The 26729-nt window shown below is 41.9% G+C and overlaps 1 protein-coding gene across 2 annotated transcripts in view; it reads right to left on the reverse strand.

Moving 5' to 3' along the window:
* Window positions 1–4794: 4794 nt before the first annotated feature.
* The window catches only part of ntn1b (netrin 1b), a 48022-nt gene continuing 26087 nt past the window's right edge, over window positions 4795–26729 (reverse strand). For both annotated transcript variants that reach the window (XM_005738006.1, XM_013912111.1), the window contains exons 3-7: window positions 23894–24082; window positions 16697–16846; window positions 15544–15597; window positions 13223–13297; window positions 4795–6223 (exon numbers count right to left, since the gene is read on the reverse strand). In XM_005738006.1, coding sequence (XP_005738063.1) covers window positions 5904–6223; window positions 13223–13297; window positions 15544–15597; window positions 16697–16846; window positions 23894–24082 — 788 coding nt within the window. In that variant the 3' untranslated portion in view covers window positions 4795–5903. The remainder of the gene's footprint in view (window positions 6224–13222; window positions 13298–15543; window positions 15598–16696; window positions 16847–23893; window positions 24083–26729) is intronic.

A 26729-nucleotide genomic window follows, 5' to 3' on the forward strand; every position in this document is an offset into this window, starting at 1 on the left:
CAATGAAGCTGGAGGATGACTTGGAAATACACTGTAATTACATTGTAATAAGGTTGTTATTAGATGGGTTTCTTTGTTCATTTTCTATTGACTGCTGATTTAAACCTGTTGGTGAGGGTCTATGCACGGGAACAAGGTGCTTCCTGCTCCAATATTGTGGTCATTTTATCAGAATGAATTTTTAAGAGCTTTTGGGTGTTTCATCGATTTCTCAGTGTATGGATTTATTCCAAACTCGTGCTGAAAAAGCTCATACAAACTTCATAGCGTGGGCTCTTGCACAACCAGTTAGCAGGACCTTTCCTTTTACTATTTTTTCCCCAAAGTGTTGGACTACTTTGAGGCCACTTGGGTTTAAGGACCTTGGAGCACGCTGTGTCTCTGTAGACTTTTAAAATATGTGGAAGTTACATAGCCCCTGATGTGATGTTGTTTCAACATTGCAGACAGCCACAGTGGTCTCATAATGGCAGCTGGTTACCTTTCGGGGAAAAACAAGGGGGCAAGGAACAATACGGAAAGGCAATAAATTCAAACCGTCTGGTTGTTTTTATGGGCTCGGTCTGATAAAGAAATCAGGGTCTTTTCCATCCTGTTGTCATCAGCAGACATATAGGATATACTGCTCGTCATGGGACTTTTTAGCCACTTGCTGTTTCCATTTCCTGCACAGCACATAACCGAAGGCCAGCGGGCCACCCTGCCACCAAAGCTACAACCTAAGCCTGTTGAGCTATCAGAAACACCCTGCTTGGCTTTGTTTTCCGAGGAGGACAATGGCTGAGGGATTCGTCTGTGTGGAAAGTTCCAAGTTGCTGCTGCTGTGAAAAACACGACCCCGCCGTTAGGTCGACTTTGGGTAACTTCCACACACAAAACTATCGTCATATTGTGTCTGTGTGTTTGTTGTTCCAGCCTCATCTTTGTGCATACTGAGAGGGAAGTTCACACACGCCCAGATCTCTTTTCAGCTCTCCCATCCCGCCCAAATCATGAGAAAAACTACAGTCCAGCGGTCTCTCTCTTGTGCAACGCTCGGACTCCGAAAGAGTCTGTTGGTGGAGTGAGATTGTTGGTGTTTTCAGGCCTTTATGACCTAAACCTAATAGACTTTGACGATGCATTTATCCACTGAGCTCCTCATATCTTGCTCTTCTCTCCTCTTTTTACCGTTGGAGTGATTCTGTTTCTAGTGATCCTGGTGGCCTTATATTAATGGAGAACACAGCTTAAGCTTTCAGCACTCGTTGTATAATTGGTTGGCCCCTTCGGAGTGTTTTGCACTGGGCATTGGAGGAACAGTATATCAATACCCCTTCATGAGCCAAGACAGATGGACTCTCATTTGGACCAGGTTCAGAATAGTGTGCTTTTGTGTAAAAAAAGCTCCCGTAGGAATAAGTTAAGGGTTTCCACCGAATCCAAAACCTCCCAGCTACAACAATAACATCTGCGGTTTGGATTAGACACGTTGGTGATATCACCCTTTTTTAGTAATTTGCCTGCAGAATCTTACAGCCAGTCGTTATTGTCTGTGAAGTCTATCGAGGCACAGGATCCAACACAAATGATCTGCGCTGCAGGACACGGTTCAAGTTCTTTGGCAGCGGCCGATGTTTTCATTTATTTGCTGCTAATGCTTTACTATTGGCTTCACATTTTTCTGTCACACTGACACCTCAGTTTAAAGAAGTCACGTCTTCGGAAAAACGAACCAAATCCTGTAGATTTAAAACAACGTAGCAACGCGATCGTTTTTCAGATACTTTAATTATGTAAATGTAATGTAATCTTTGACAACGGGAATATACTTCAACAAAAACGAGACACTATAATTTGTAAGTGCTTACTTTTCTGTACAGCATAGAAATGCTCCTTGGCTCCACTCAGTTGCTTTGTAGCAGAGAAAATATGATAGTAATTTGTACACAATATGGACAAAAGTACTGCCACCTACACTTTACACCTACATGAGCTGCTCAGCCATGGAAATCCATGCATGAAGCTCTTGGCACACAGTTTTTGTACTGATGTTAATGATGTTAAAGATGTGGAACTCTGTAATTTTACGCACTAAATGCTTCTGTAACGTTACACGGTCCGACACTTTGTGGCTGAGTTGCTTTGGGTCCTAAATGCTTTGCAACAGAGACAGTATAAAAGATGCACGTAGCTGCTATGACATCACCCACTAGTTTTCTTAAGTTGCATTTTGAACCCTCGACATGAGAGTTTCCTCCAACATAACTGCAACAAAACCCTGGATGTGTGAGTCTGGTTATGAAACAGCAAAGTATTTGTGATTACCAACTGGTTTGCTGTTCAGTTTGATACCACATATAATCAAACATGTTATAACAAAACAGAAAACTGCTATAGGACTGGAAGAGTTTTTGCAACCACAGCTGCTATCTGGTAGCCTGGTTTTTGGCACTTCCAGGCCGGTTTCATTTATCTGAACCAGAAGCTATGTCCATGTTTTATACACTTTATGCTTTGCAATAATAGAACTAAAGCAGAGGTGCTTAATTTTATACACCTGGGGACATAGGAATGAAACATATAAATGATAAATTTAAGATATGTAACCTAACACGTTTGTCCCTACAGTTTAAGTGTAATGGCACCAAAAAGAAACATCTTCATGGCTCTTATGCACAGTTCCTATACAATACTGTGCAAAAGTCTTGAGCCACCCCTTCATTTCTCTATATTTAGCTAGGAAAATGGGAAATAGGTGTTTTTTTTGTTTTTTGTTTGGAGACATCTCCACACATTGATGAAAACACAGCAGACACGACACTGGTTCATTCCTTGAATTAGAACCCGTTATTTTTATGCTACAATGATCCACAGGTCAGTGTTAAGTGGCTTAACAACAAAAATTAATAAATAAATAAAAAAGGCCAGTTTGTCTTCAAATGGTTAGGTAAAGATAAACTTTGAAAGACCTTCAGATAGTCAAGAAAACTTCTGGTCAAGACCACTTTAAAAAATTACAAGTAAGTCCGGCTCTTTGGAAGCAAAGTATAAAGAATAAAGGGGTGAGTTGAGACTTTTGCACATGAGTGTAATTTGTTAAATTGATGGCTTTTTATACTCTTTATTCTGTATATTGTGCAATAAATCTCAATAAATGTGCAGCTTTTTTATTGCAACGATATGTCAAGATCTAAAAGCTTTAAACTCAACATTGATGCGAGCATCTGGTATTGGATCTGACAGCTGCAATGTCTACATCAGTATTTTGTCATTATTTAAAATGTAACCCTTTTTAACTACCTGCTGCATTAAAGGCAAATCTGTGTGTTTACCACTTTACTGTGTGTCAAATCCACTTATTCTTATTCCTCCTGAACTCTTTTCCTGTACTTAGCGTGTAACTACCAAATAAGTATTTGCATGAGCTCTCATACCCAAATTATACTTTTGGGAGGCTGTAATCTAGAGTGTGACCAGAATGGAAAATTTGGCAGGACTTTCAGGAACATTTTATTGTGTTTGATCTTTGCTTCTTATGTCTTGCAATGCAAAATTCATGTTACAAAGTGGTTTCCAGTTGCAGCTGAAACTTGAAGCAAATAGTAGGAACTGTGTTGTTGTGTCATGATAGCAAAAGAAGCTTTTTGATCATAAGAGGAAATAGGAGCTAAACATGCAATTTCAGCAACAGATCCTCATTTGTTTGTTTTTCTTTCTTTTCTTTTTCTTTTCTTTTTTTTTTTGCACAGCTTTATTTCAAATTAAATTTCAGGTCTGTTAAGCTGTTCAATAGCCAAACACGCATCAATCATTTTCATTACAGCCATCTAAAATCCAATGTAAAAGTAAAAAATAAAAGATCGACAGCAAAACACCACAAAAGCCACATTTTTTTTTGTCATGTGTCATTAAATATATTCATTTTCGATAAACATAATATATTAGTATTACAAGACATTACACAACCATTTGCAATGGACACTGCTAAACAACATTTACAAGCCAATGTATTAACATGAGCAGATAATTATTCTGATATAATATCCATGGAGAACAAAAGTCTGGCGGGCCGTACCTTTCTGCAGATGCCTGCAGGTTGAAAAATGTCGGTACAGCTGAGTGAGCGAAGACTTTGTAAAAACTTTGTAATCAACAAATACATACAGTATGATGCACAGAGTACTGAGGTGTACCCGTGTATTTACGTCAAAGTGTACATGTGTGTATTTGGGTGTTGCTTGTGTGCGCGCGTGTGTGTAAATTCAGTCCAAGTTTCTCTCAGTGTATGTGTGTGTGTGTGATTGTGTGTGAGAGAGAGTATGTGTGATCCCCTGGGTGCACAACATGAGAAATTTGTCTGACATTCATTTGTTTGTCTTTTTCTTTTATTAAGCCTCTAGTATTTAAAAAAGAAAAACTCTGGTTAATTTCACATGGATAGATCTAGTTAATGTTTTAACAACAACAAAAAAGTAATACTATACAGCTATATAACATGTAGACAATCGGTCATGCCTTTTTGTCCAGTACCAAGTCTTAACGATGAAATTCAGTCCTCAGAAAGTCGTTTTGAGGTGAAGAATATTTTACACAGTGTGCTAAATAAACATCTGTGATATTTTTTTTTATCACTCCACAGGTTATTTTCCCACAACATTGAATATTGTGTACAAAGTAAATGTGTACATAATTCACAATCATCATTAGCCAGTCAGCTACAGTAAATAGTGAGCATGCAGTTTGTCAGTGGTATGAGGTTTGCTTGATAGGTCGATATTCTCTCTCTCTCTCTCTCCCCCCCCCCCCCCCCCCCCCCTTTATTTAATGAGGTGAAATAGTTCACTTCATCAGTTCTCCCACTGGGAAATGCTTGGGAAGTCCAACTTACAATTAGTCCTTTATTAAAGAAAAAAAAAAACTACATTCTGACTCCACTGTAGTTGTGATTTATACAGGGTTGTTACAGTCCACCAGAAACATCAGCCTATGGAGTCATGAGTGAGGCAAGCGGGGTTTCTACTAGCTATACATTCTATTAAATGGTAAAGGCTTGTTTTTTTCCCTTTTTTGGACAGCACTCTAAAAATGTTGGAACATATTTTATATGTTCTTAAACGTCTGACTAGTAAAAATAAGTGCATGGTTGACAAATCTACTCTACACCTACTTGATGCAACGGCATCGTCTACTAAAAATAATGTCTATGTATCCAAATATGGTTACTTTACATTGCAGAGGTCACAACCACAACATACTGTTGATATATCAATAAGCGCTGAGCAAAGGCTTGCTTGTAGTGAGATCATTGTACAGAAAAATGGCATTTTTTTTCTTGTTTTACTGAGGTAACACTCGCCTATGAGCAAGAATGGCACTATAAGACAACAATTACCATTTTTTCACTTGTATCTGAAACTTTTTTGCTAACGTTTGGCAGGTTGTGGAGAGAAACTACGGCCGTGCTATAAGTCTTCATTGAACTAGACAATGATTTTTACAGCACAGTGGAAAAAGATCCTCTGAAGACACAAACAGGGTGACAGAGAAGATGTGTCACTCTTTAAAAACCGAGCAAGGGGCTTTAATAAAAATGCATTGTGGGTAAAATGATCAGGGTGAGACATATCTGTAACACTAGGTGCAAACTCTGCAATAATACAACAAAACAACCGCTGAAAGACAGACTGTTGAATGAGCTCCTTCACAACTGTTCCTAAAGAAGAAAACACTAAACTCTTCGCTCCAGCTCAGAGCAGCAGCACTCAGTCATTTCCACATTTCTCCTACGTATTACCTGTCTCTCTATTTTTAATTCTTCCAGTTTTTTTTTTCATCCATCCTTATCCCTCGTCCTTGATTTCATCCCATCAGAGGCCTAATTCTGCCTCTGACTCTTTTTTCCCTCTCCTCTGCAGATACTTTTAGCACTTCCCCCTCTTGTCGCGCTGTTGGAACTTCCTCAGCCTGCGGCCCCACAGGTCCTTCCAAGGGATGAGGAGGCTTCCCTTGTCGGCAACTACGCCGCTCTGCCCAGGGGAGTCGTCGTCTGTACCCAGGAGCAGGTACTTCCTTCCGGGCTTAATCTTGGGACATTTGCAGGCCACGTCCTTGGCGCGCACCCACAGCAGCTGGTCTCCACGACGAATGCGGTGCTCACCTTGTTTGTAGATAGAAATGATGTTGACCGTGAACTTCCACCACTCGCCCGCCTTGTCACCCTTAAGAACGTGCACTTGAACAGCTGGTTTAAGAGAAAAGCACAGGTTAAGTCACCCACAAGAAAAAGTGATTCAAGTCATATAATAATATAGTAATATAGTGTGGATATCAGCACCCCTTGTACTGGTTAAAATCTAAATATCTGGCTAAAATTACAGGTAAATGTCAAATTCTTTACCAAATTCAATGCAAACCAGCAGGGGTGTGTCTACAGCTGAGGTATGGGGTGCACCATTTAACTGAACATATAATCCCCAACACCAATTAAACATTAAAGATGTATACGCAATAATTGCAGCCCAATAATATCCTGAAGAAGACTGTAAAAAGTGTCATGTTACATGAGTACATTTAAGGTACTTTAAGTATATTTCAATATACTAGTATACAGTGAACTATTGGGGCACTTAAAAAGGATTGTATCTTATACTTCTTTTCTACTTTTCAATAAAGTATCCATCAACAAGGCTATTTTCAAATTGTTAAGCAGGTCTGCTTTCCTGATAACAAATATGCAATAGGATGCACGGCTGCATAACTTGAAAATTGTGACTTGTATACACGTTTTCCACGTTGAAGTACATTAAAAATTTCTGACTAAATAGTCTGATTTCCTGTGGCCCCTCTGGTGCATTCTCAGTCACTCCCCATTTTAAAAGTCCTGGAAACAACCCTGGATACCAGTGACAGAAAAACATATTGTAACAGTGTCAACTTGTATAATATAATTATAATTATATAATTATATATCAAATCGACTTCTATAAGTATACACTACAGCAAATAGAGCCCTTCAAAATTATTTTAAATGACCACATTTGCCTTGAGATGAATTAGTGAAGTGGAAAAATAGTGGGAATGATTGACAAGCACCTTCTATTTCAACAGCGTTTATATATCATTGCATGAAAGGGTGAATAAAAATGTCTGTTTGAACCCAGTAATCTGCAGCATATCACAGGCCCCTCCCTTCATCTCTGACCTAGGACCTTTCCTTTTCGTGCCCCTGAGCACACTCCCTATTACAGCAACAGTTTCCACAGCACTCCCTGACTCCCTTTGCACTACGCTTTCTGATGTAGAACATCTGAAAGCACGCACCGGCATAAAAGGGCACGGAGGCATTTTACTTTTAGGTGGCCAGGCTGGGTTCTTTAACCCAGAAGAAATAGGATATAGGGTTCTCTAATTCTCTTTTCAAAACATAACTGGCCAAAAAAGAAGTTTTATAGGAAAACACCACATCTGCTAGTAATATAACTTCTGAAACGAATGCTTTTCAATTGGTCTTTCAGGTGTTAGATCTGAACATCTAAACACGGACGTCCTCAGGCTAAATCAGGCCAAACCTGGTAACTATTGGTGCACCACTTGCAAGTGAATTCATACCAGGATGTGACTCGAGCTCCACTCGCTGACGCTTTCTTGTGTAGATTCTCCATCAAACCAAGCAGGTAATTACTGCATCACTAAGATAGCAGCAAGAGCCAAACAGCGAAGACGCTGGAGCTAATATGTCCTTCAAGTGAAGGACTCTTCCTGGGAGGGAGGGTTAGCTTGGTATGCATAGTATATCATCTAAGCTCCAGATTCTCAAAGAGAGGCCCGCGAGTGGTTCATCAAGCAACTATATTCTGCTTTTCATACATCAATTGTATTATAAAACAGTAAACCATGAATTGGAATCCCTAAATTGTCATCACATTGATGGAGCTTGGATTTAGAAATGACTAACTATAGAGTGCTACTGAGATGTATGGAAAGTTTGTACACTTGTCCTCTTGGTCGATGTCCGTGCAAGCTTCTCCCGTGCCAGTAAGGACGCTTTTTAGCACCTAAACACAATCTAATCTGGACAAGACTTCATTAGATTCCATATAATGCTCATTTGTATACCCAATTTAACGCTGTGTCAGCTAATGCGTTACCTCTGCAGTTTTATAATAATAACAAAATAGGGTTTACTTTCTCTGTTTTTAAAGCAGGTTGGCCTTATAGTCGCCTTTCTGGCTTAACACGATCACTTTCCGTGTTCATCGCCCGTCTTATATCGCTGCCAAGAATGCAGAGAACTGAAGGAGTGGGGTGTTTAAGTATGTGTGTCGATGCATGGTGTGAGCAAATTGCACACAATTTCAGAAGAAAGAAGGTTTGTTGGGCTGAGTAGAGGGAGCTCTCACAGCCCCGCCATTCATCGCAGCCCTCTCCTTCATCCAGACACATAAAGGGTGTGTGAGGAGGAGGAGGGGGAGGAAAGGAGGGGCCACTATTTGTCTTCGCAGCCACAGAAAAAGTTCCAGCAGAATCGGGATGTGTTTCCGACCTCATGAGCTGTCCGGGTTCTGCTCCCAGAGCCCCATCCAACTTCGCAGCGTGAGAATCCAGTGGAGATAGCGCTCTCCTCCCCAGAGCTGCTGTGCTCGACTCATTGGAGGAGACTCTGTCAGGCGCAGTCTCTCTGTCAGGGTCTGCCTCTCTCTCTTTCTCTCTCAAGTATGTTTTCAGTCTTTGCGACGTATTCAAACACACACAAATCCACACACACCTTCTGCCACTTGGTTTGAGCTAAATAGACAGCACAGAGGGAACGGGAGCACGGGGTCAAGCAATCTATTACAAAATAGCACACACTGTTTGGTGAGGCAGACTGTGAGAGGAAGTGTGAGATGATCCTGCAACTCGCACAATGGCTGCCAACCGAGCCTCCCTCTCACAGCCAAACTTCCCACTGGGTTTATCTTCTTTGGGTGTGCTGCGACTTGACACTGCGTGCCACCAACAGGCGAGGGCTAATGAAATTAGAGCTCGCTTAATTACCGTGCAGAGGCCCCTGTCCCCTCTGGTTATCAGCTGAGTGAATGATCAGGGACCTGTTACCCTCGGGTGAGCGAAGAGAGGTGGCCAGCTAGGCTGGGAGGCCCTGCCTTTGAGCACCATCCCGGAGCGTCGGTAAACACGCGGCCCTTTGATTCATTGTCCTCCCTGTGGCAGGGAGAAGGGAGGGTATGTGTGTGCAGAGGAGGGTGTCAGGCGAGAATATAATCCCTTTATGTCCTCCGTCTCCGTAGCTACGGCAATGATGAAAAACAAAAATTGAATAAACAAAACATATTTCTTTTTCTCCGGGGTGGCAATCCGTCACCGTCTGGTTAATTTACCACCTGTTTGCGCCCCGAGGAATGCTCTGTGCCGGCGGAGTGCACAACTGTGTTTAAACAGAGGGCCCCTTCCCGTGACCCCCGGGGGGCCTGCATCGCCACTCACACATGGGGGTGCCCCCCCCTCTCCGAAGAACAGAAAAGAGACTCAAAAACCCCACAAAAGCGAGGCGACAGGCCTGAGAAATGAATTAGACCACGGCAAAGGAAATGCATGCTAAGCAATGATGTCTGCCATAATGCCCCAGTGCCGCGCCGCCAGAATCATCTGCTTCCAGAGTTTTTTTCCGCTTTTTTTTTTTTCTTTTTTCTTAATGAACGTGGCAGATTTTTAGCTGCACGGCCTGTCTCAGCTCCAGTAACTAAGACTTAAGTCAAGGGAAATATGAATAATAGCTAAATTTGGCTCAGTAGCAAAATGTCACAAATGGACTGAATTATTGTCTTCCCAACTGTAACGGGCAGGGGCGGGGGGTCAAATACAGTTGGGCAATTTACAGTTGGATGCTGTTTAAAGTGTAACTGATGACGTTTCACCAATGATTTTGATTGAAAGACACATTAGTCAGCTCTGACAGAGATCAACGTAACTGGAAAGGAACGGCTCTCAGCAGCCCTGATCAGGACAAACTTTTTGCAGCAACCAGTTTTTGCATGAATTGACATGAAGTTAGTTTTAGTGAGTTAACTAAAAACTGGGTGGTTTACCTTTTCCGGATAATGTGCTGAAACTTTTTGTGTATCTGTCTCTGTTGTTAACAAATGTGGTTCCAGTGATAACAGATAATGGATAACAGTGTGACTGATTAGCATTGCTGAAAATCTGCATTGAATCATTTACCATGTAGATGAAGGGAGAGATAGAGTGAAATTAAATAACTGCATATGTTATTTTGTCTATTTTATCACCCCATCACTGTGTGGTTGTGGTTTCTGCTTCATAATGGACCTGCATCATTAATCATCAAAACATCAAATATCCTGCAGCCAGTTTTAACACAGTGATAGTGATATTTATATACACCTGGCACTGCCGTGTTAACGGTTTGTTGCAGCCGCTTCGTGTCCTGCACATTCACTGACGACATAATTTGATTTCTGTGTATTTTGGCCTCCCTTATAGTTTGTGACTTGCTCTGAAATTGCAGTAGGTTTTGCAAAAAGCTTCAGAATAACCAGCCTGGGCAAAGCGTATGTGAGTGTGCATGTTTGTGCATCTCTTTGTCTTTTACAAACTCTGCTGCAGGGGTGCAAAGCTGCTATAATTTTAACATAGTTCAGACATCCATACTGTGATTCTTTTACAACTGGTTGTATATATATGGCTTTTACCCAGTACAAAATAGTGAGAAAGCAATGCATCCTAAACAGTTCCTAATCTTCACATCTAAGCATTACTTTCTGTGAGATATAATAACTAACCTCATGTTGTGTTTCAGCCTTTTAAAATCACCAAAGTGATTAGATCACCCTTTTTGGATGTCAAGAACAATATCAGACTCACATCTGCATTGTAAATTTTTAGCTGGAGCCAAAAGCCAGTTAACTTAGCTGGCTATTAAGAAGAAGAAAAAAAGCTAATTTGTGGAAAACAAAAATCACAAATTATAATGTGCATGAAGTAATCAAATTAAATTCAGGCAAGTCACAAAGTAAAGCTTAGTCACTATCCCAGAAGATCAGCTAGCATCAGCAAATTCCATGTTGGATATCTATTTAAGCTGCTGTAGCCTTCACATAATCGCAGTGCATTTGCATGCCACTTTGCAACCCACCTGAACACCAACCAGCCCCACCTTTCATGCTGTGACTGACTTAATCAGTATCAGATCTGTTGATTCCTGTTTTGTCTTGCTGCTTCCCCCTCCTGCTTTCAAAGTATTTGTGTCAAAAATGGTAGCAGATCCACTGCCAAATCCAAATTACAGTGCATGGAAATAACAATCTTCCTTTAACTACAATGATTGATTGAATTATTAAATTTCCAGTTTTCGGCCAAAGTAATCTATTGCAAGCCAAGCTCAACTCAAGCCAGACTTTCTTCACGTTAGCTGGCTCCACAAAACCTAAAACCCCAGTAAGAGACAACCATGATGGTTGGGCTTACGAAGCCCCAGCTTTCTCTTGTTAGGCTTTGTGTGTGCTCACATAAAGTGAGACTTCTGTCTAATTTAGTCAAAAGAAACAGCTTGTGTAGGGCTGTGAAAAACCCCCAGTTATTTTGGCAAAAAGCAACAGAGGTGCTACAAAAAAAAAGGCCAGATCAAAATAAATTTCACATTACTGACTAAATATTCACTCTGAAAAATACTAATAGGCCATAATGGATTAAAATCTTGCAGTGCCCACAATGTCCCTCTGCTCAAGATGGCACATGTGCAGGTGCACCAGACGTTTTCTCATGAAATTGAGCTCTACGGCATCAACTGGACCCATTGTGTTTATAGGCAGCGAAATGGTGAGCATGACCCAAAGAACACCATCCTCTCAGTCAAGCACGGACGTGGAAACATTATGCTTTTGGACATTTTTCTGCTTAGGGTACAGGATGACTTTGCCGCATTGAAGGGCAAATGTATCCTGAAATGGATGGGTCTTCCAGCATGATAGTGACAGAAAACATACCAACTAAGGAGTGGATAAAGAAGAAGCACAATACGATCATGTAGAAAATTTGTGCACTTCCAAGCAACAGCAAAGAAAACGAAAGGATTTAGAGTTTCTGTAAAGATCAGTGGGCCAAAATCCCACCTGAGATGTGTTCAAACCTGGAGAATAAGTACTAAGTGATGTTTTGCTTGAGGATCAAATACTTATTTCAATCAATGAAATGCAAACAAATGTATAACTTTTAAGTAATGTGGGGGGTTTTTTTATGGTTTATTGATTGATATTCTGTCTCTTTGCATCAAAATGAAACTACCATAAAATATTTGACACTGTGCATTTCTTTGAAAGTGAGCAAATTTGCATATTCAGCAAAGGACCCTTTCATTACTTTCTCCACTGTATAGTTCCAAATGTTTGTATACGTACTTTAAATACTTTTTTGTTACAATATGACGTTTTTAACATATCATACTTTTGCTGACATATTAATTTTGTCCCATACTTTTCTCATACCTCACACTTTTTGATGACTGGTTCTAATCATGTAAGACCAGTAACTCGCACCAGTGTGCCAGTTGCAGCATCATCTGACCATCCACATTTGCGTTCAGGTACGGATCCTGTACGCATTTACATTTTCAAAACATCCTCTATTTCCTAACAAACACACTCTTTTAACACAAACATCTGGTATGAAGTCAGGCTGAGTGTGGTGACTGGCCAACTATTTTTATATCGCTATAGCCACGCAACTGCACAAGCAACTTTAATAAGTGACTTAATCAAGGTTAAACACCCACGGTGACCCATGCTAATGGTAATTCTGATGTATACGCACCTTCAAATGAGTCTCTATTGTACTCATGAGGGATAAGAAAAAGAAATATGTCACAAGCGTGATGCGATCAGATCAGCTGAATCAGCATAATAAATGAGCAATTACAACTTGACAGAATGTTGGCTGACGGTCACACATCTTGAAAAGCTTAATTTTCAGAAGAGTGCTTTTTTTTAATAAACCTTTTTTTTTCCAGGGGTCAAACATGTTAGCTTGAGTGCATGGAAACTCTCAGAGAGAGCAGAGATGGTTTTATATTAGTGGACGTGTTCTAAGGCTATTTAAAATAACCTAGCAGTAAAGCACAAAGACCAGCTACATGGTGTGGACTGGCTATGCTCCGGATCAGATTAATTGAGACATTTGACCTTGTGACATCTGGCGGGGCATGTTCCTGTGTGCTGGGCTCACTCACCGTAGTCTTTTTTACAGTATTTCTTCAACGTGATCTTCATTTTGCCCTTGGAAACTTTACAGTGAGATTCACAATCTGAGGAAAAGAAGACAGAGAAGGGGAAGGAGTTTATTAAGAAAATGTTTTAAATTTACATTCGCAGCATGTGAGCTTCGTCAGACAGGGCTTCAGATGGATGACCTTCACACTTAGTCCCTTACGTCACGCTCCTTGTGCCCCCGGGGTCTTAAGGATGCTTTCAAAGTGCCACTGTGAAACAGATTACAGCTTACACAGATCCTCCTGTGTCCGTCAACACGCTCCTACTATACGCCTCCCATGTTTTTCCATTCCAGCCCGCTCCCTCGTCACTGTCCTGGCATCCCTTATGTCAGCTCTGAGGGCTGCTGAGGTCACTCGTGCACAAGAGAAGGTCGCAGGGGGGGGGAATTAACCGAAGACCTACCAGACATTAGTGGGGACCCTTAGCACACTCTAAGCCACATGAGGCGAGAATGTGAATACTCTATAAGGCTGGCCGGGGCTAAATGTTCTGGATCCCTCCAGAGAGTAGCAGTGACAGAGAAGCTCACAGACTTATGATTAATGTCTCAGCACTTTTACCTCACTGTATGTGAACGTGGGTTTGAGCACCATGGGGCTTTATCGATGGCCACTCTGGTGTGCTGTCACCCCGCCAGGTACCTTTTGTAATGAGGAAGGTGGTGGTGGGACCAGAGGCCAAACTGAAAATTGAAATCATTTGTTCCCTCCACTTTCCACTGACTGACACAAATTGGAAGCAGACCATCTCCAAGTGTACCCCCGCCGCCCCCTCCCACTTCCCACTCTGCCTCTCACAGAGCAATAAGCCTTGTGCTCCTTTCTCTGGGGGGATGGGGGGTGGGGGGTGGGAAAGCTGGGCTGGGCAGTCTGAAGAGAAAGGAGGGGGGCAATTGAGAGAGAGGGGGAACCTTTCAGCTTGCCTGAATATGGACAAACTTCATTATTTCTTCCAGCCCTCTGTCCAGTCTTCCCCTTTCTTCCCCATTATACTCTGTGTGAATGAGGTTGCCTGGGTAATGATGGAGAAAGAAAAAAACACCCCTCTCCTCCCTCTCAAAAAAAAAGGAGAGAGAGAGAGGGAGAGGAAAAAAGAGCGGTTTGGGACGTGGGATGAGGATTGAATTCATGTATGTAGAGAAAGCATTTCTGCTGGAATTCCTGGCTGGTTTCTGGGTTGGCGGGAAAAATAAGAAAAGAGGAAATCCCAAAGTAAATGAATCTGACGAGTCCATATCGAGCGTGCCTGATTTCCATGTAAATGAAGTGGTGGTGGTGGTGGGGCTCTTTATCTCCTGCAGGCCCCTGGGGGCCTTCATCATACCTTTCTTTGATAGCTGACGTTGCCCATTAGCCCCTTAGCGCAATTGCTGCTGTGGGCCATTACACCCACGGCACTCATTAAGGTCCAATCTCCTGCTGTGAGGACAAACGCCCCCTTTGTGTATCTCTGCAGCAGTGCCACGTTCTTTCTGCGGGGTCCCCGGGGACCACACTGCTCCTAATTTGGAGGGTGGTGTCTGTTTGGAGTCTCTGACAGGAATCCAAACTCCACACAGCCTCGGCAGTCACTATAGCAGGAAGTGGGGCTCCCAACAAAGCACGCTGAAGTCAGTGGCGCCACTCTCGTCAGACGCTGATCGATGATCAGAGGTGACTCAGCCTATTTAAACAAACCTGGATCACGGTGAAAACTCATTAATATGCTGAAATTTATTTAAGCTGCTGTTGGTTATTTAAGAATAATTTGAAATAGGACAGAGCTTCCCCAAAAACTGCTGCACATACTAGCGTGGCACATGATCCAATGCCAGCAGCCTGACATGGAGATTCTTGTCAGAGCACATGAACAATAGGTTCAGGCAGAGCTTCACTGCTGGTACAGCCAGCCTTGATTGAAATACAAACTGGTGCAAATGAAGCATGTAATCAGATTAGGGCCGAAACCCCGGGGAGGCTGCTGGGCAGGCTGGGAATACGGGCAACAAGGCCACAGGGAGCACTGGCAAAATATCTGGAGTTTACATCAGCATCAGTCTGACCTCGCCGACGTGCGTTTAGCTGAGGAGCGTGGAAAGATGTGCGTGTGCTCAAAATGCACTTCTGATTTCACGCATGGAGGAACAGTTGGCTTAGTTAAAAGAAAATCCCACCCACGGTGATACATTAACATAGCTGAATTAATATAAATGAAAGGGCAACAGCAGGTTGAAAACAGAATATGTAGTAAAAAAAAATTATTATTTTAAAAACGACACAAAATCTCTTTGGTTACTCACCTGTCGGCTCCTCATAGCTGCTGTAAGTCGCTGTCGGAGATGCAGCTGGGATCTCTGTGACAAAGTAAGGAGCACAGTGAAGAGACAATTTTCTCTGCCGCCATATTGTTCTGTATATTGAATAGCGATAATTCCAACTGTGAGAACATGAAGGAATTTCCAAGTGCCGTCGGACACGAAGCTGATTTTGACACACAGATGTACTGAAAAGATTTCCTATTAATGTCCTGCTCCCTCCTGACTCTGGTATGTTGTAGGTACAGTGAGCCAAGGCCGCTGGTCTCGTTAAACTCGGAGCTGGCAGCGATTTAGATATACACAAAAATTTAATATCATACTATTAAAACCAAAAGACATTATCTGAAAAAGTTACAAGAAACCAAATCCATTCTACTCTACTAGCTGAGTCTCTTCCAGCTTTTACACCACATTTGTAACTGCCCCAGCAAAATTAAAGAGATCCTGGTCCAGCAGGTTTGCACTTTGAAATTATCTTTGTGAATTCTGGCCAAACACTCTGATTCTTACTGTACAAACACCACTGCTCCACTTCCACACATGGGCTTTATCAGAAATGTCAACCCTGTTAGCACAGGGGACAATCATTAGGGTGTATACGTCCACCGTGGACGTTGCTGTTGTCTTATCTGTTCATACCAGCCACCTACGATGTCCCGAGCTAAAGCAGCTACTAGTGACCCATCTTTGCTTTTGTGAGACGTTGGTGTTTACTGCCAAGGGCCTGGAATCTGCCAGGGATAGATACAGCCAATAAACATATCAGCCATCAATCCCTTGGATTCATTCCGGGGGATTTACTGCGAGTTAACGGCCTCGAAGGCAAACAAGGCCATATTAGTCAAGCTGTAATCGTCTGTTTATCCAGACTCAGGCTTAAACAGCCAAATATCTATCCAAAGTGATGGAACAAGGGGATAAAAATAACATGGGATGAGAGACAGAGAGCAATGGATTCATGGATAAAAAGGCACGGTCTGTCCTTTTCAGGTCCTCTCTGTGAGGCAACCTGGGTGTCACCACCTCCAATTAGAGGTGTAGGAGGTGATCTGGTTAAAGGTGTGCTTGTAGCAACATTTAAAATGAAAAAGAAACACAATATTTGATAAATGAAAGTGGTAGAAGTAGCCCTTACTGATACAGGGGGCTATGGGAGAGCGGCTCTGCTGGTAGCCCTTGGCACAGCGGTTGCAGGTGATCCCCGTCACGCCGTCCTTGCAGGGACACTGGCCTGTTGTCTGATTACACGTCTTCCCTGCTGCTCCAACTGGATGGCAATCGCATGCTAAAGAGGGAAGAAGAGCACCAAGCTAAACTGTACACAAGTAAACAACTTGCAAGTTAAAAAAGAAAAAGAAAGGAAACACGAGCGGTTAAAAGTAAAAAACAGATATCAGCTTACAAATGACTACAGCATGTCTCGGGCCTGTCCTCTGCTGACTCTACATATTCTATACAATAAAAAAGTCATCTTAGCACTAAAACCTAGTAAGAAATCATTCGCATTAGAGGAGGCTGTGTTTTGCTTCCAGACCATCACAGATGGGGAACTGGGCCCTGCACCAGCATAAAACCTCAATCAAATTACACTGCTTCCCTCCGCCCATTACGACCATAAGATTCTTCATTAGGTCTGCTTTGGAAGGCACGCAGAAGGGTAAATAACTTGATTAATTACAGTGTTTCACTTTCACCGCGCAGCACGACACCAAATGTTTGGCGTGTGCGCGTCACGGATGTGTCTGTGCGTGAGGGCAGGGAGCTCCTCGCGAGCCGGCTTTGAGTCCTCTGCTTCGGTGCAATCAGACAGGCTGTGCGCTCTTCAGATTGAGTTTCCAATGTAAAGCCTTTTGGCAAAAGGGCTCCTTGCAAATACTGCCTGAATAATGTTTCCCAGTAATGGACGAGTGGAACGCACTTCAAAGTGTGTTTAAGCTTTTAGTTGGGAGGATCGCACGTTAAATGTGAGAAATTTGTTCTGTGTGTGTGTCACTGCCAAACTTTTACTATAAAGCCAGTGTTTGAAGTTGAAGCCCAACCTCCCTATTAGTCCTGCATGTGTACCAGCAGAGTCATTCGAAATTTGCTTGAAGTGGTCCAGTAGACGTTGCTTTTTACTTGGAATTTATGGAGCTTTATGAACATTAGGGGATGCTTATTAAATCTTTCTTTAAGAAAGCCTAACGTCTTTGTTTTTCTTCTGCCTCATTCGTATCATATAAAAGCTTCTGCCAGTTTGCTGAAATAAAACCAAATGGTGACAGTTTTAGGGATCTACCTCTTTTCCCCTCCAAGAAATCAACACCAGTGTGTTTTTCACATAAATCCAAGGGATGGTCGTTTAACGGAAACCATAGCTGCAATAAAATGATCATCACATAAGCTAACGATAAAAATTAACAATGCGATGGAGAGATGTTTTGTTTCAGTCGAAACATTTCAACCAGCTTAGTTTTCTTTTGACTGCTACTGTATGTTTGCATGTATATACTGCAAAATATCAGTTCATACAAATAAAATTTCAAGCTAGTATGGGAACAAAGCTAAACTGTAACTTCTGGTTTCTGCTCCACAAGTAATTAAACCTCATTTCAAAATCCTATTGACTTTATGACAACACTGATTAAAATCCAGGCTTGGAAGAGGTCTTTTGTCAACAAATGCTGTGAGACTTGCTTCATATGTCTGGATAAAGGCTGTAATCAAAGACTCAAACAATCCAACTTCGTTATTTATTCAATAATTCAGGTTTTTGCAGGAGTTAATTAACAAAATTTCCCATGAGCAACAGACCACAGGGAGTTAAATGTCACTTTGACAAAAGAGTTCATGAGCAGGTTGTGGCTTTGCTTCAGATACTAATAACAGCAGGATGGAGACAAGCATGTTGTCGTTTTCAGGGCGCAGAGAGTAAAGCCAACAACTAAAAGACATTGAAATATGACTTTGGAGGAGAGCTTTGGTGAATTTTATGGATATAACTTAAGATCCAGGGCAAGCAATAGAAGCAAGTATCTGGATGATGACTTTAAAATTAAAGTGGCTCTTATTTATTTTGCTGCAGTGTAAAAAAAAGAGAAAAAGCCGAATTTTTTCATGAGAGATTGTAATTTTATTATGGTGTTTAAGTGGATTAATGAATCTTCCACACACTAGGACAGAGTTGCTAATTGTAAGTGGAGACTCTCTTTAGCACATTTGAGTACACTCATGCTTTAAAGGTACTTACACAACATTATGACCAGGAGAAGTGAATAACACTGATTTTCACTTCATCCTGGCACCTGCGAACATTATGTACTCAAAGTTTATGTGTTAGAAGGAGGAAAATTGGGCAAATGTAAGAACTTGAGAGAGTTTGGCAAGGACCAAACTGTGATTGCTACATGAGTAGGTTAGATCATCTCCAAACCTGCAGCTCTTATGGGATGTTCTCGGTTTGCAGAGGTCAGTATCTTTGAAAGTGGTCCAAGGAAGGAACAGTGGTGAACCAGTGACTGGGTCATGGGCGGGCAAGGCTGTGTGGCCTGATCCTACAGATGAGCAACTGTAGCTCAAATTGGTGATTCTCATAGAAAGGCATCAGAATACATCACGGTTTGTTGTGTATGAGGCTGCATAGCTGCAGACAGGTCAGGGTGCCCACGCTGACCCCTCCCCACCACTGAACACACCAACAATTGACATATGAGCATCAGAACTGCAGCACTGAACAATGAAAGAAGGTAGCCTGGTCTGATGAATCACATTTTCTTTACATCACGTAAATGACTGGCTATGTAGAAACACCTGACACCTGCACGATGGGAAGAAGGTAAGCCAGCAGAGGCAGTGCAATACTTTATTTAATATTCTGCTGGAAAGCATTGGTCCTGCCATCCATGTGGATGTTACTTTGAGACTTCAGCATTGTTGCAGGCCATGTACACCCTATCATGGAAACAGTACTTTCTGGTGGCTGTGGCCTCTTTCAGTAGGATAATGGACCCTGCCACGAAGCAAAAATGGTTCAGGAATGATTTGAGGAGCACAACAAAAAGTTTGATGTTTCCTCCATTTGCGTTAAAGCCTGTTGTTAGCTTTGGAGAGTTTTAAGCTATTTCAGTATTTAAACAGAAGAATTTACCATCAGTACCTTTAAAGATGGCTGCACGAGGTGACGAATGACATCTTTAATAGTTCAAAGTAGAAATTGGGGTTCTTCCAAGTCTAGTTTACATCTCCTGTAGCTCGGTGGTGTCAGATTTGTCAATCATGCTGCTTACCTCTGTTGTTGTAGGTGAAGTAAGCCTCATTAGCTTAAGCTGGCTAGCAGTGCAGTTACTCATTGCTAATTAGGGTCTTTAAGTCTGCCACTAATATGAATGTCTTAATCTTGTAAAATTATTTCAGACTTCTATCAAAGACAGAATTCAGCTAAAGATTCAGAGTGATCATTATAGATGTGCCTAAACTGCCAAGGTCTAACAATAACACTAACGCTGAAAGCAAGTAAGCATATTTCCTAAATATTATTTTTCTGAATCATATTTATTTAAGTAGTTGTAGACTTGACTCGAAACTCTTTAAGGTTTCCAAAACAATATTTGATCTAAAACTGTGTAAGCGGAAGGATAGGCTAGACTGTATATTAACCACTGGAAAACTACAGTACTATTGCCCTCATAACAGGTGTTAAATACCGGAAACATGACTTAATTTCATGAATGGTTACTGAATGGTTTAGGAGGGAAGGGGGGGGGTACGATGCAGTGAACCATGTACCAGTTCCATCTCTCTGGACTCACCGTGCCTAGTTAAATACTTCTAGGCTGCCAACCGTAGGAGGTAATTCGAGAAAAAACAAACTGTCAGGGGCGGGCGGCGTGCGCTGTGGTTCTCCATGAGCCACGTTTACACTGCGCTTGATGAGGGGTGAAGTTGTTAATCTGGGAAATAAAGCATGAGGCATTCCATGTAGCTATTGGAAAAGTAGGCACAGTATAAGGAAGAGCCTGTTTTTTTCCCACTAAACCTCCAAGCAAATTATTGGGAGGAATGTTTTTTGTTGAGATGTGAAGTATTTTGGGGGGTGGAGGGGGAAGCAGGCAGGCGCAGGAATGGAGAATGAAAGCAGACTTCCTCCTGGCTGTGTTGGCGCTGCGCTGTATTTCCTGTCCAACAACAGCAGAGTGGGATGGTTGGCTGAATTGAACAATAAATATAGCGGTTTTTAACTGATGTCACATCACCGTGTTTTTGTCACCTGAGGAGTAAGGCAGCAATCAGGCTGTTTGGGTTTGATTCCAGAGCAATGAGCAGCACACGTGAAGGGGATGGGAAGAAGGGCTTCTAGTGTTCAGGTTACACTACAGCTGTTTGTAAAGACTTTGGAAAGATGTATGGGTGTTGCTTCACCATTAGGCGCAGTGAGAACCTCTGTTAAAATAACCTGCTCTTAGCTCTGACCCCCTGAACTGAACAACTCCCCAAATATAGCCTGAGAAAATGTTTATGCTGGCAGACTGAAACAGTGCCGCGAAGAACCATTCGTCATGTTTTAAGCTAAGTGCGCAGATGATCTATCAGGCTTCAGTTCGCCTCATGCAGCAAGCTCTGTTTGAGGGTGTCTCTGATATAAAACGCCTCTATAAAACGCATTTGTGGGCTCGGCTTCTCGTGCACTCGCTTTCCTTTCATGCGAGCTGGAGAAGTCTGAGTGAATTAGGAGAGGAAGCTGTTGTGGCATGCAGTAGGAAATATCACGTTGCTGTTCCGGTGTTTTGATAGCCAGCGGTGTACCAAGGATAGGGGCACCAGAGGATAGGCATTTCAAGACTTTGTCACCAGCCAATCAGAGCTCAGCGGTGGATGTGGCTGAAGACCACACTATGAGCATCTATCCAGAGTTTCTCATTTGTCATTAGTGTGTGGGAAGAGGTTGGAGATTAAATGCACAGAGGCAGGGTGAAATATTGTTTAAACAAAGCATGCTGAGGCACTGCTGTAAAGTTAGTAAAAAATTACATTATTTGTTATCCAGACTTTCCATCCAAAAGGCAAACTTTAGCCCGACTGATTACAGAAATAAAGAACAACGGTCCATGCACTCTTACTGTACATATCTCACACAGGACTGTTTGTGCATCTGTTGAGTATTTTGCTAGTGCATGTGACTGAGTGACAGCAGTTTGTTTGCTCAGGGCTCTGAGCCTGTCTTTACTCCCAGAGGTGCTGCAAGACAGAAGGAGCTCAGCTTTTGTCCCCCACGCACATTAATCCTCTGCAGCTCGACGTATGTGCTCACACCTGTGTGCGCGTGTTGTTTTTCCTTTCTCCCCGTCCACATGCGTACGTGCGTTGGAAGTATGAATGGAAGAGAGGGACGATTAGCGAGCTGTTTTCACCGCTCCACTCAGTGGATCAGCTCGCACCTTTGCTTTGTTATGTTTGTCTTGTCAGGGATTCACTGAGAACCTCAAATATCTGGGGAGCTGCAGGGGTCCTTTCATCGACACCAAGACAGGTGTGTGCTTTACTCGAAACGTTTTAACGAATTCTTGTCATACCTGAACATGGTGAAGAGTGAGTGTATAAACTATTACAAAGAGCCTGGTTTTGGAGATTACAGTTTCTATAAAAACTACATCTTTCCTTTTTTTGTGATTTTTGTAGGCATTTTTTTGTAGTATTTCTTGGCCAAATTTGTATTACTTAACTTAAGTTTCATTTATTTTTTTGGTAGCCTCTCTTTTAAAGGGCTGGGATTTCTGGATCCAAACATAGACTGTATATAAAAGATAGTCGCATACCCAGACATTGGTGGTGTGGGCATGTGGTGGTTTTTTCACACTTTTTTTGGAGCCAGAAATAACAATAGTCAATAACAATATGATTCTGGGTCATACCTAATAAAAGTCTATTTTGGAGGGTTATCTGGGGAATCCTCACTGGCTAACAACTTGCAATTTCACTGTGAGATCTGACACACACTGGCTTCAAAAAACCACGTCAGAAACACCCACCTCAACGTTTCAAAACAGGACTTCACAAACCAGTTGGTGACTTCTTGTAGCTGCTTTCATCTTATGCCAACGGGATACTGAACACTGACTCGATGGATGTTTTTTTTAGACAACTTAGATCAGCGGTCCCCAACCTTTTTTGCGCCATGGACCGGTTTATGCCCGACATTATTTTCACGGACCGGCCTTTAAGGCAGCGGTCCCCAACACCCGGGCCTCGGACCGGTACCAGTCCGTGAGTCGTATAGTACCGGGCCGCGAGAGTTGAGGCTCAGGTGTGAAATGTATGGTTTTTATCGGTTTTCAGCGTTATTTTGTTATCATTTTTATCGTTAACTCGGTTTTCCTGGGCCTTTCCCGTGTGTTATGAATAAATCTTCTTTTTTTCGGTACCGGTACTAGTTTTATTTTGTTGTATTTATCTGCGACACCTTAAAGGCCGGTCCGTGAAAATAATGTCGGGCATAAACCTGTCCGTGGCGCAAAAAAGGTTGGGGACCGCTGCTTTAAGGTGTCGCGGATAAATACAACAAAATAAAACTAGTACCGGTACCGAAAAACAGAAGATTTATTCATAACACACGGGAAAGGCCCAGGAAAACCGAGTTAACGATAAAAATGATAACAAAATAACGCTGAAAACTGATAAAAACCCTGAAAACGATACATTTCACACCTGAGCCTCAACTCTCGCGGCCCGGTACTATACGACTCTCGGACCGGTAGCGGTCCGAGGCCCGGGGGTTGGGGACCGCTGACTTAGATAATGACATTCAGATAATGTTGGGCTTTTATAATCCAAAGCACACCAACGCCGAAAACATGCTCAAGAGGTCCAGCTCAGTGCTACAGATGAGTTGAGGTGACACCTAGTGGACGTCTCTTTTCAAGCAACCACACCTGAAAGCCCTCAATTTTTGGCTTTAAGCCTTGTTTTGTGCAGCTTACAAGATATGAGATTTTTAGATGTTGCTTACTCAAATCTGTTTTGCCGGCTCTGTAGTGTGGTGGTTTTAAACATTTGCCTAACAGTTTCATCCCAGGCAGAGATACAAATCCCTTTGGGGATATGTGAGGAAGAGTATCCAGTGTAAAAATCTGCCAAATCAAACACATGGAGCTACCTGCTATGCCAAACCTCGTGATAAGGCAGCAGCCAAAAGTCGCTTACTCAAGTCTGTTTTAAACATTCTACTTGTATACATTGTACCAAGCACAGCATTTTTTTTCCTTTTGGAAGAGACCTTCAACATGTGTCCAAAGGTTGGTCTTAGAGAAAGACTGAGGATCATTCATATTCCAAGAATTACACCATACCATCCTGTTACCTTTGCAAGCTCTGCGGTGAGAGATGGATTTGGTCATGTCCCTGTAGTAACCCTCCTTGCAGTAGTGACAGTGGCGTCCTGCTGTGTTGTGGCGACAGTTGAGACAGACTCCACCGCTTCTACGGCCGGACAGCTTGTACAGCTCCATGTTAAAACGACAGCGGCGGGCATGCAGATTGCAGTGGCAGGCTGAGTGCATAGAGAGAGAAAGAGAGAGGGAGACTTTCATCACTAATGCAGAAACTCCTACCTTGACATTTTGCAGCTGGGCTAAGCATAATAAGTTCATTACTTAGTTTATTGAATTTAAACAACCCTTTGTGGTAATGCCATTGAAAACCGTTCAGTTTTTCTGATTTTCATGTTTTCACTTTGGTTGCGTGGTTACACAGTCCCCTGTCGTTTGACACACTCTAAACCCGTGGACACGCAAAACCAAATGCGGTGTCATCAAGCTAGAAAACAGCGCTGTTTTTCTTAGCTCCTGAAAAGGTGACATTTTAGAAATATGAGCTTGTTATCTGACAGTGACGAACTCGGCACACAAGTTTAAAGACTTTCCAAATTGCAATTATGAGGCAGCCAAATTCAGTCTGAGAAAATGCACTTTCTTAAAAAACATCACAGAGTTCAATCTCCCAGTATGGGTTCGTCAGAGTAAGACGAGGTTATTGAAACAGATGGTGTGCTGTGGTCTGGATTGGAAATAATGAAGCCTCTAAAAGAAACGTCCTGGTTCAAGCTCTGTGACGCTGGGCCACCTGCTTGTGAATTTAACCTCTGAACTCTGGTGATGTCTGGCAGGAAAACTTTCTTCCGCTCTCCCACGCATCTGAGAGACTTGTTAATATCGACCCCAAGATACATATTGCACTGATGCATTAAATAAAGAATTCATTTTTGAATAAAAATGACATTGTACCTGTTTAATTTCTCACACTTTTGTCACTGGTCACACAGTTCAATTCAATTAGCTATTAGATTATTAGCTATAACAAGAAGTGTATCAGAACAAGTATTATTAAACCAAGTACAAGTCACTGAAATGACAGTAATACTTGGTTTAAGCAATTAACAAGCTGACTAGCTATATTGACCTGTGAGCTTGGCTCAAAACACACAAGTGACACAAAGTGTGTTTCCTCCAAGAGCCACTTGAGGCTGCTTCCAAATGTTGAGCAGAAAATTAAGCATGGGGAAAATAAGCATAGGCTAGTACAAGTGTACAGTGTTGATTTTGTATAAATACTTCATTAAATTCTATGAAAATTGTCATAACACTGAGGTATTTATGTCCTAACTAAGCTAACGTGCTAGAGCTAGCATTAACTGATACTGTTTACCTTTCTGGCTCTACCTCCTTGTCCAAAGTAAAAATAAAAAAACAAATAAAAATCAAAATGGCAAGTCAAAACTTTATAAGCATAGTCCATTAAATACATGCTTTTGTGTCTAGGTCAATTTTTTAATGTAAATATGGAGCATCTCTAAAATGTTAGCTAGCTTCTGTTATCTCAAGTCTGTCTTTGTGATTTTCACAGTTATGTTTCTCAGAGGAACATCAATGAGGAAGATTAGTAAGAAAAAATTAGTAAGCTGCTTTATTACCACTGGCTAAACTAAGTAATAAATACCCTTAATTACTATGGGTAGCCAGTTAACAGGGTGTGAACTGACTGAAGTGTGACCTTCTCTCCTGAAAGTATAGATAGATAGATAGATTGAGCTGACATTGTCAGAAACCCATTGTCAGGCTTTCCTGGTGAGGTAATCATCTTCTCTTCACCCTTCACCGGGCATTCAACCCATATTTGATAAATGAGCAGGATGAAGGCAAATGTGCTTGTTTTCTTTCTAAACCTCCGAGGGCCTGGCGTCCACATATGTGGACATCACATTTTGGGTTATCTAGACCACAATACAAAATTCTGCTCTACGAGGGCCTGATATCTACTTACGAGGATATTGTACTGCCACTGTTCTATTGACATTTTAAACAAATGTCCTCATATGTAGAGTATCATCAGGTCCCAATCAGCACAAATAGCAAAGGGAAATTAGGTTTAGGCAGTCGTCTTTATTTGTTTCACCAAAACATCACCAGACTAAAGTTTCAGCATAATGTCGGCAGACAGTACATGATTGCTGTAATCTCTGTTTCAGTGTTAGTGCTGGTTTTTCACTTTGGATTTACTGTATGCACGTCCCTTTTCATTCAGCCCATTTCTTACCGTTCCTTCGCAAACATTGGCTCACATTTCTGCACATTTGCTTTTCATTTCTTGTTTTGGTGCAAATAACATCTTTAAGGAGTTGCGTAATCTTTTCCATTGTTTCCACTAACAGCTCTCTTGCTGGGGCCACGCTTCCTTTCAATTAGCCAGGTACAACAGCTTATTTTAACATATTTAGATTTGTGTAGGTATTTGTTTCAGACTCGCAGAACACAAAGTGATTCCACAATTCTTCCTCTACTTGGAAAATATATGTGATGAATTAACCTAATTTAATTAAACTTGTTTGATTCATGCGTCACACATTTCAAACTTTGTTTTGTGTCATATTTGTGCTCGCTCTATTTGCTACAAAGTGAAAAGCTGGATCCTTCAGGTGTTTTGATTCTATAATTTTTGCCAGGTCTTGTTGCATGCGTTGCCTTTTAAGCAAAAGTGAAACAAGACACTGCTTTGGGGGAACTTTAGTGTTTTTGTGGCAGGGTAATTTTGCAAGTTATTTTATATATAAACACCCAGCACGCCCCTGCGGGCGGTTTATCCTTCAAGCTCGGGTCCTCTACCAGAGGCCTGGGAGCTTGAGGGTCCTGCGCAGTATCTTA

Source organism: Pundamilia nyererei, unplaced genomic scaffold, assembly GCF_000239375.1.
Source record: "Pundamilia nyererei isolate P.nyererei 1_Seehausen unplaced genomic scaffold, PunNye1.0 scaffold00081, whole genome shotgun sequence".
NCBI classification, from domain to species: Eukaryota; Metazoa; Chordata; class Actinopteri; order Cichliformes; family Cichlidae; genus Pundamilia; species Pundamilia nyererei.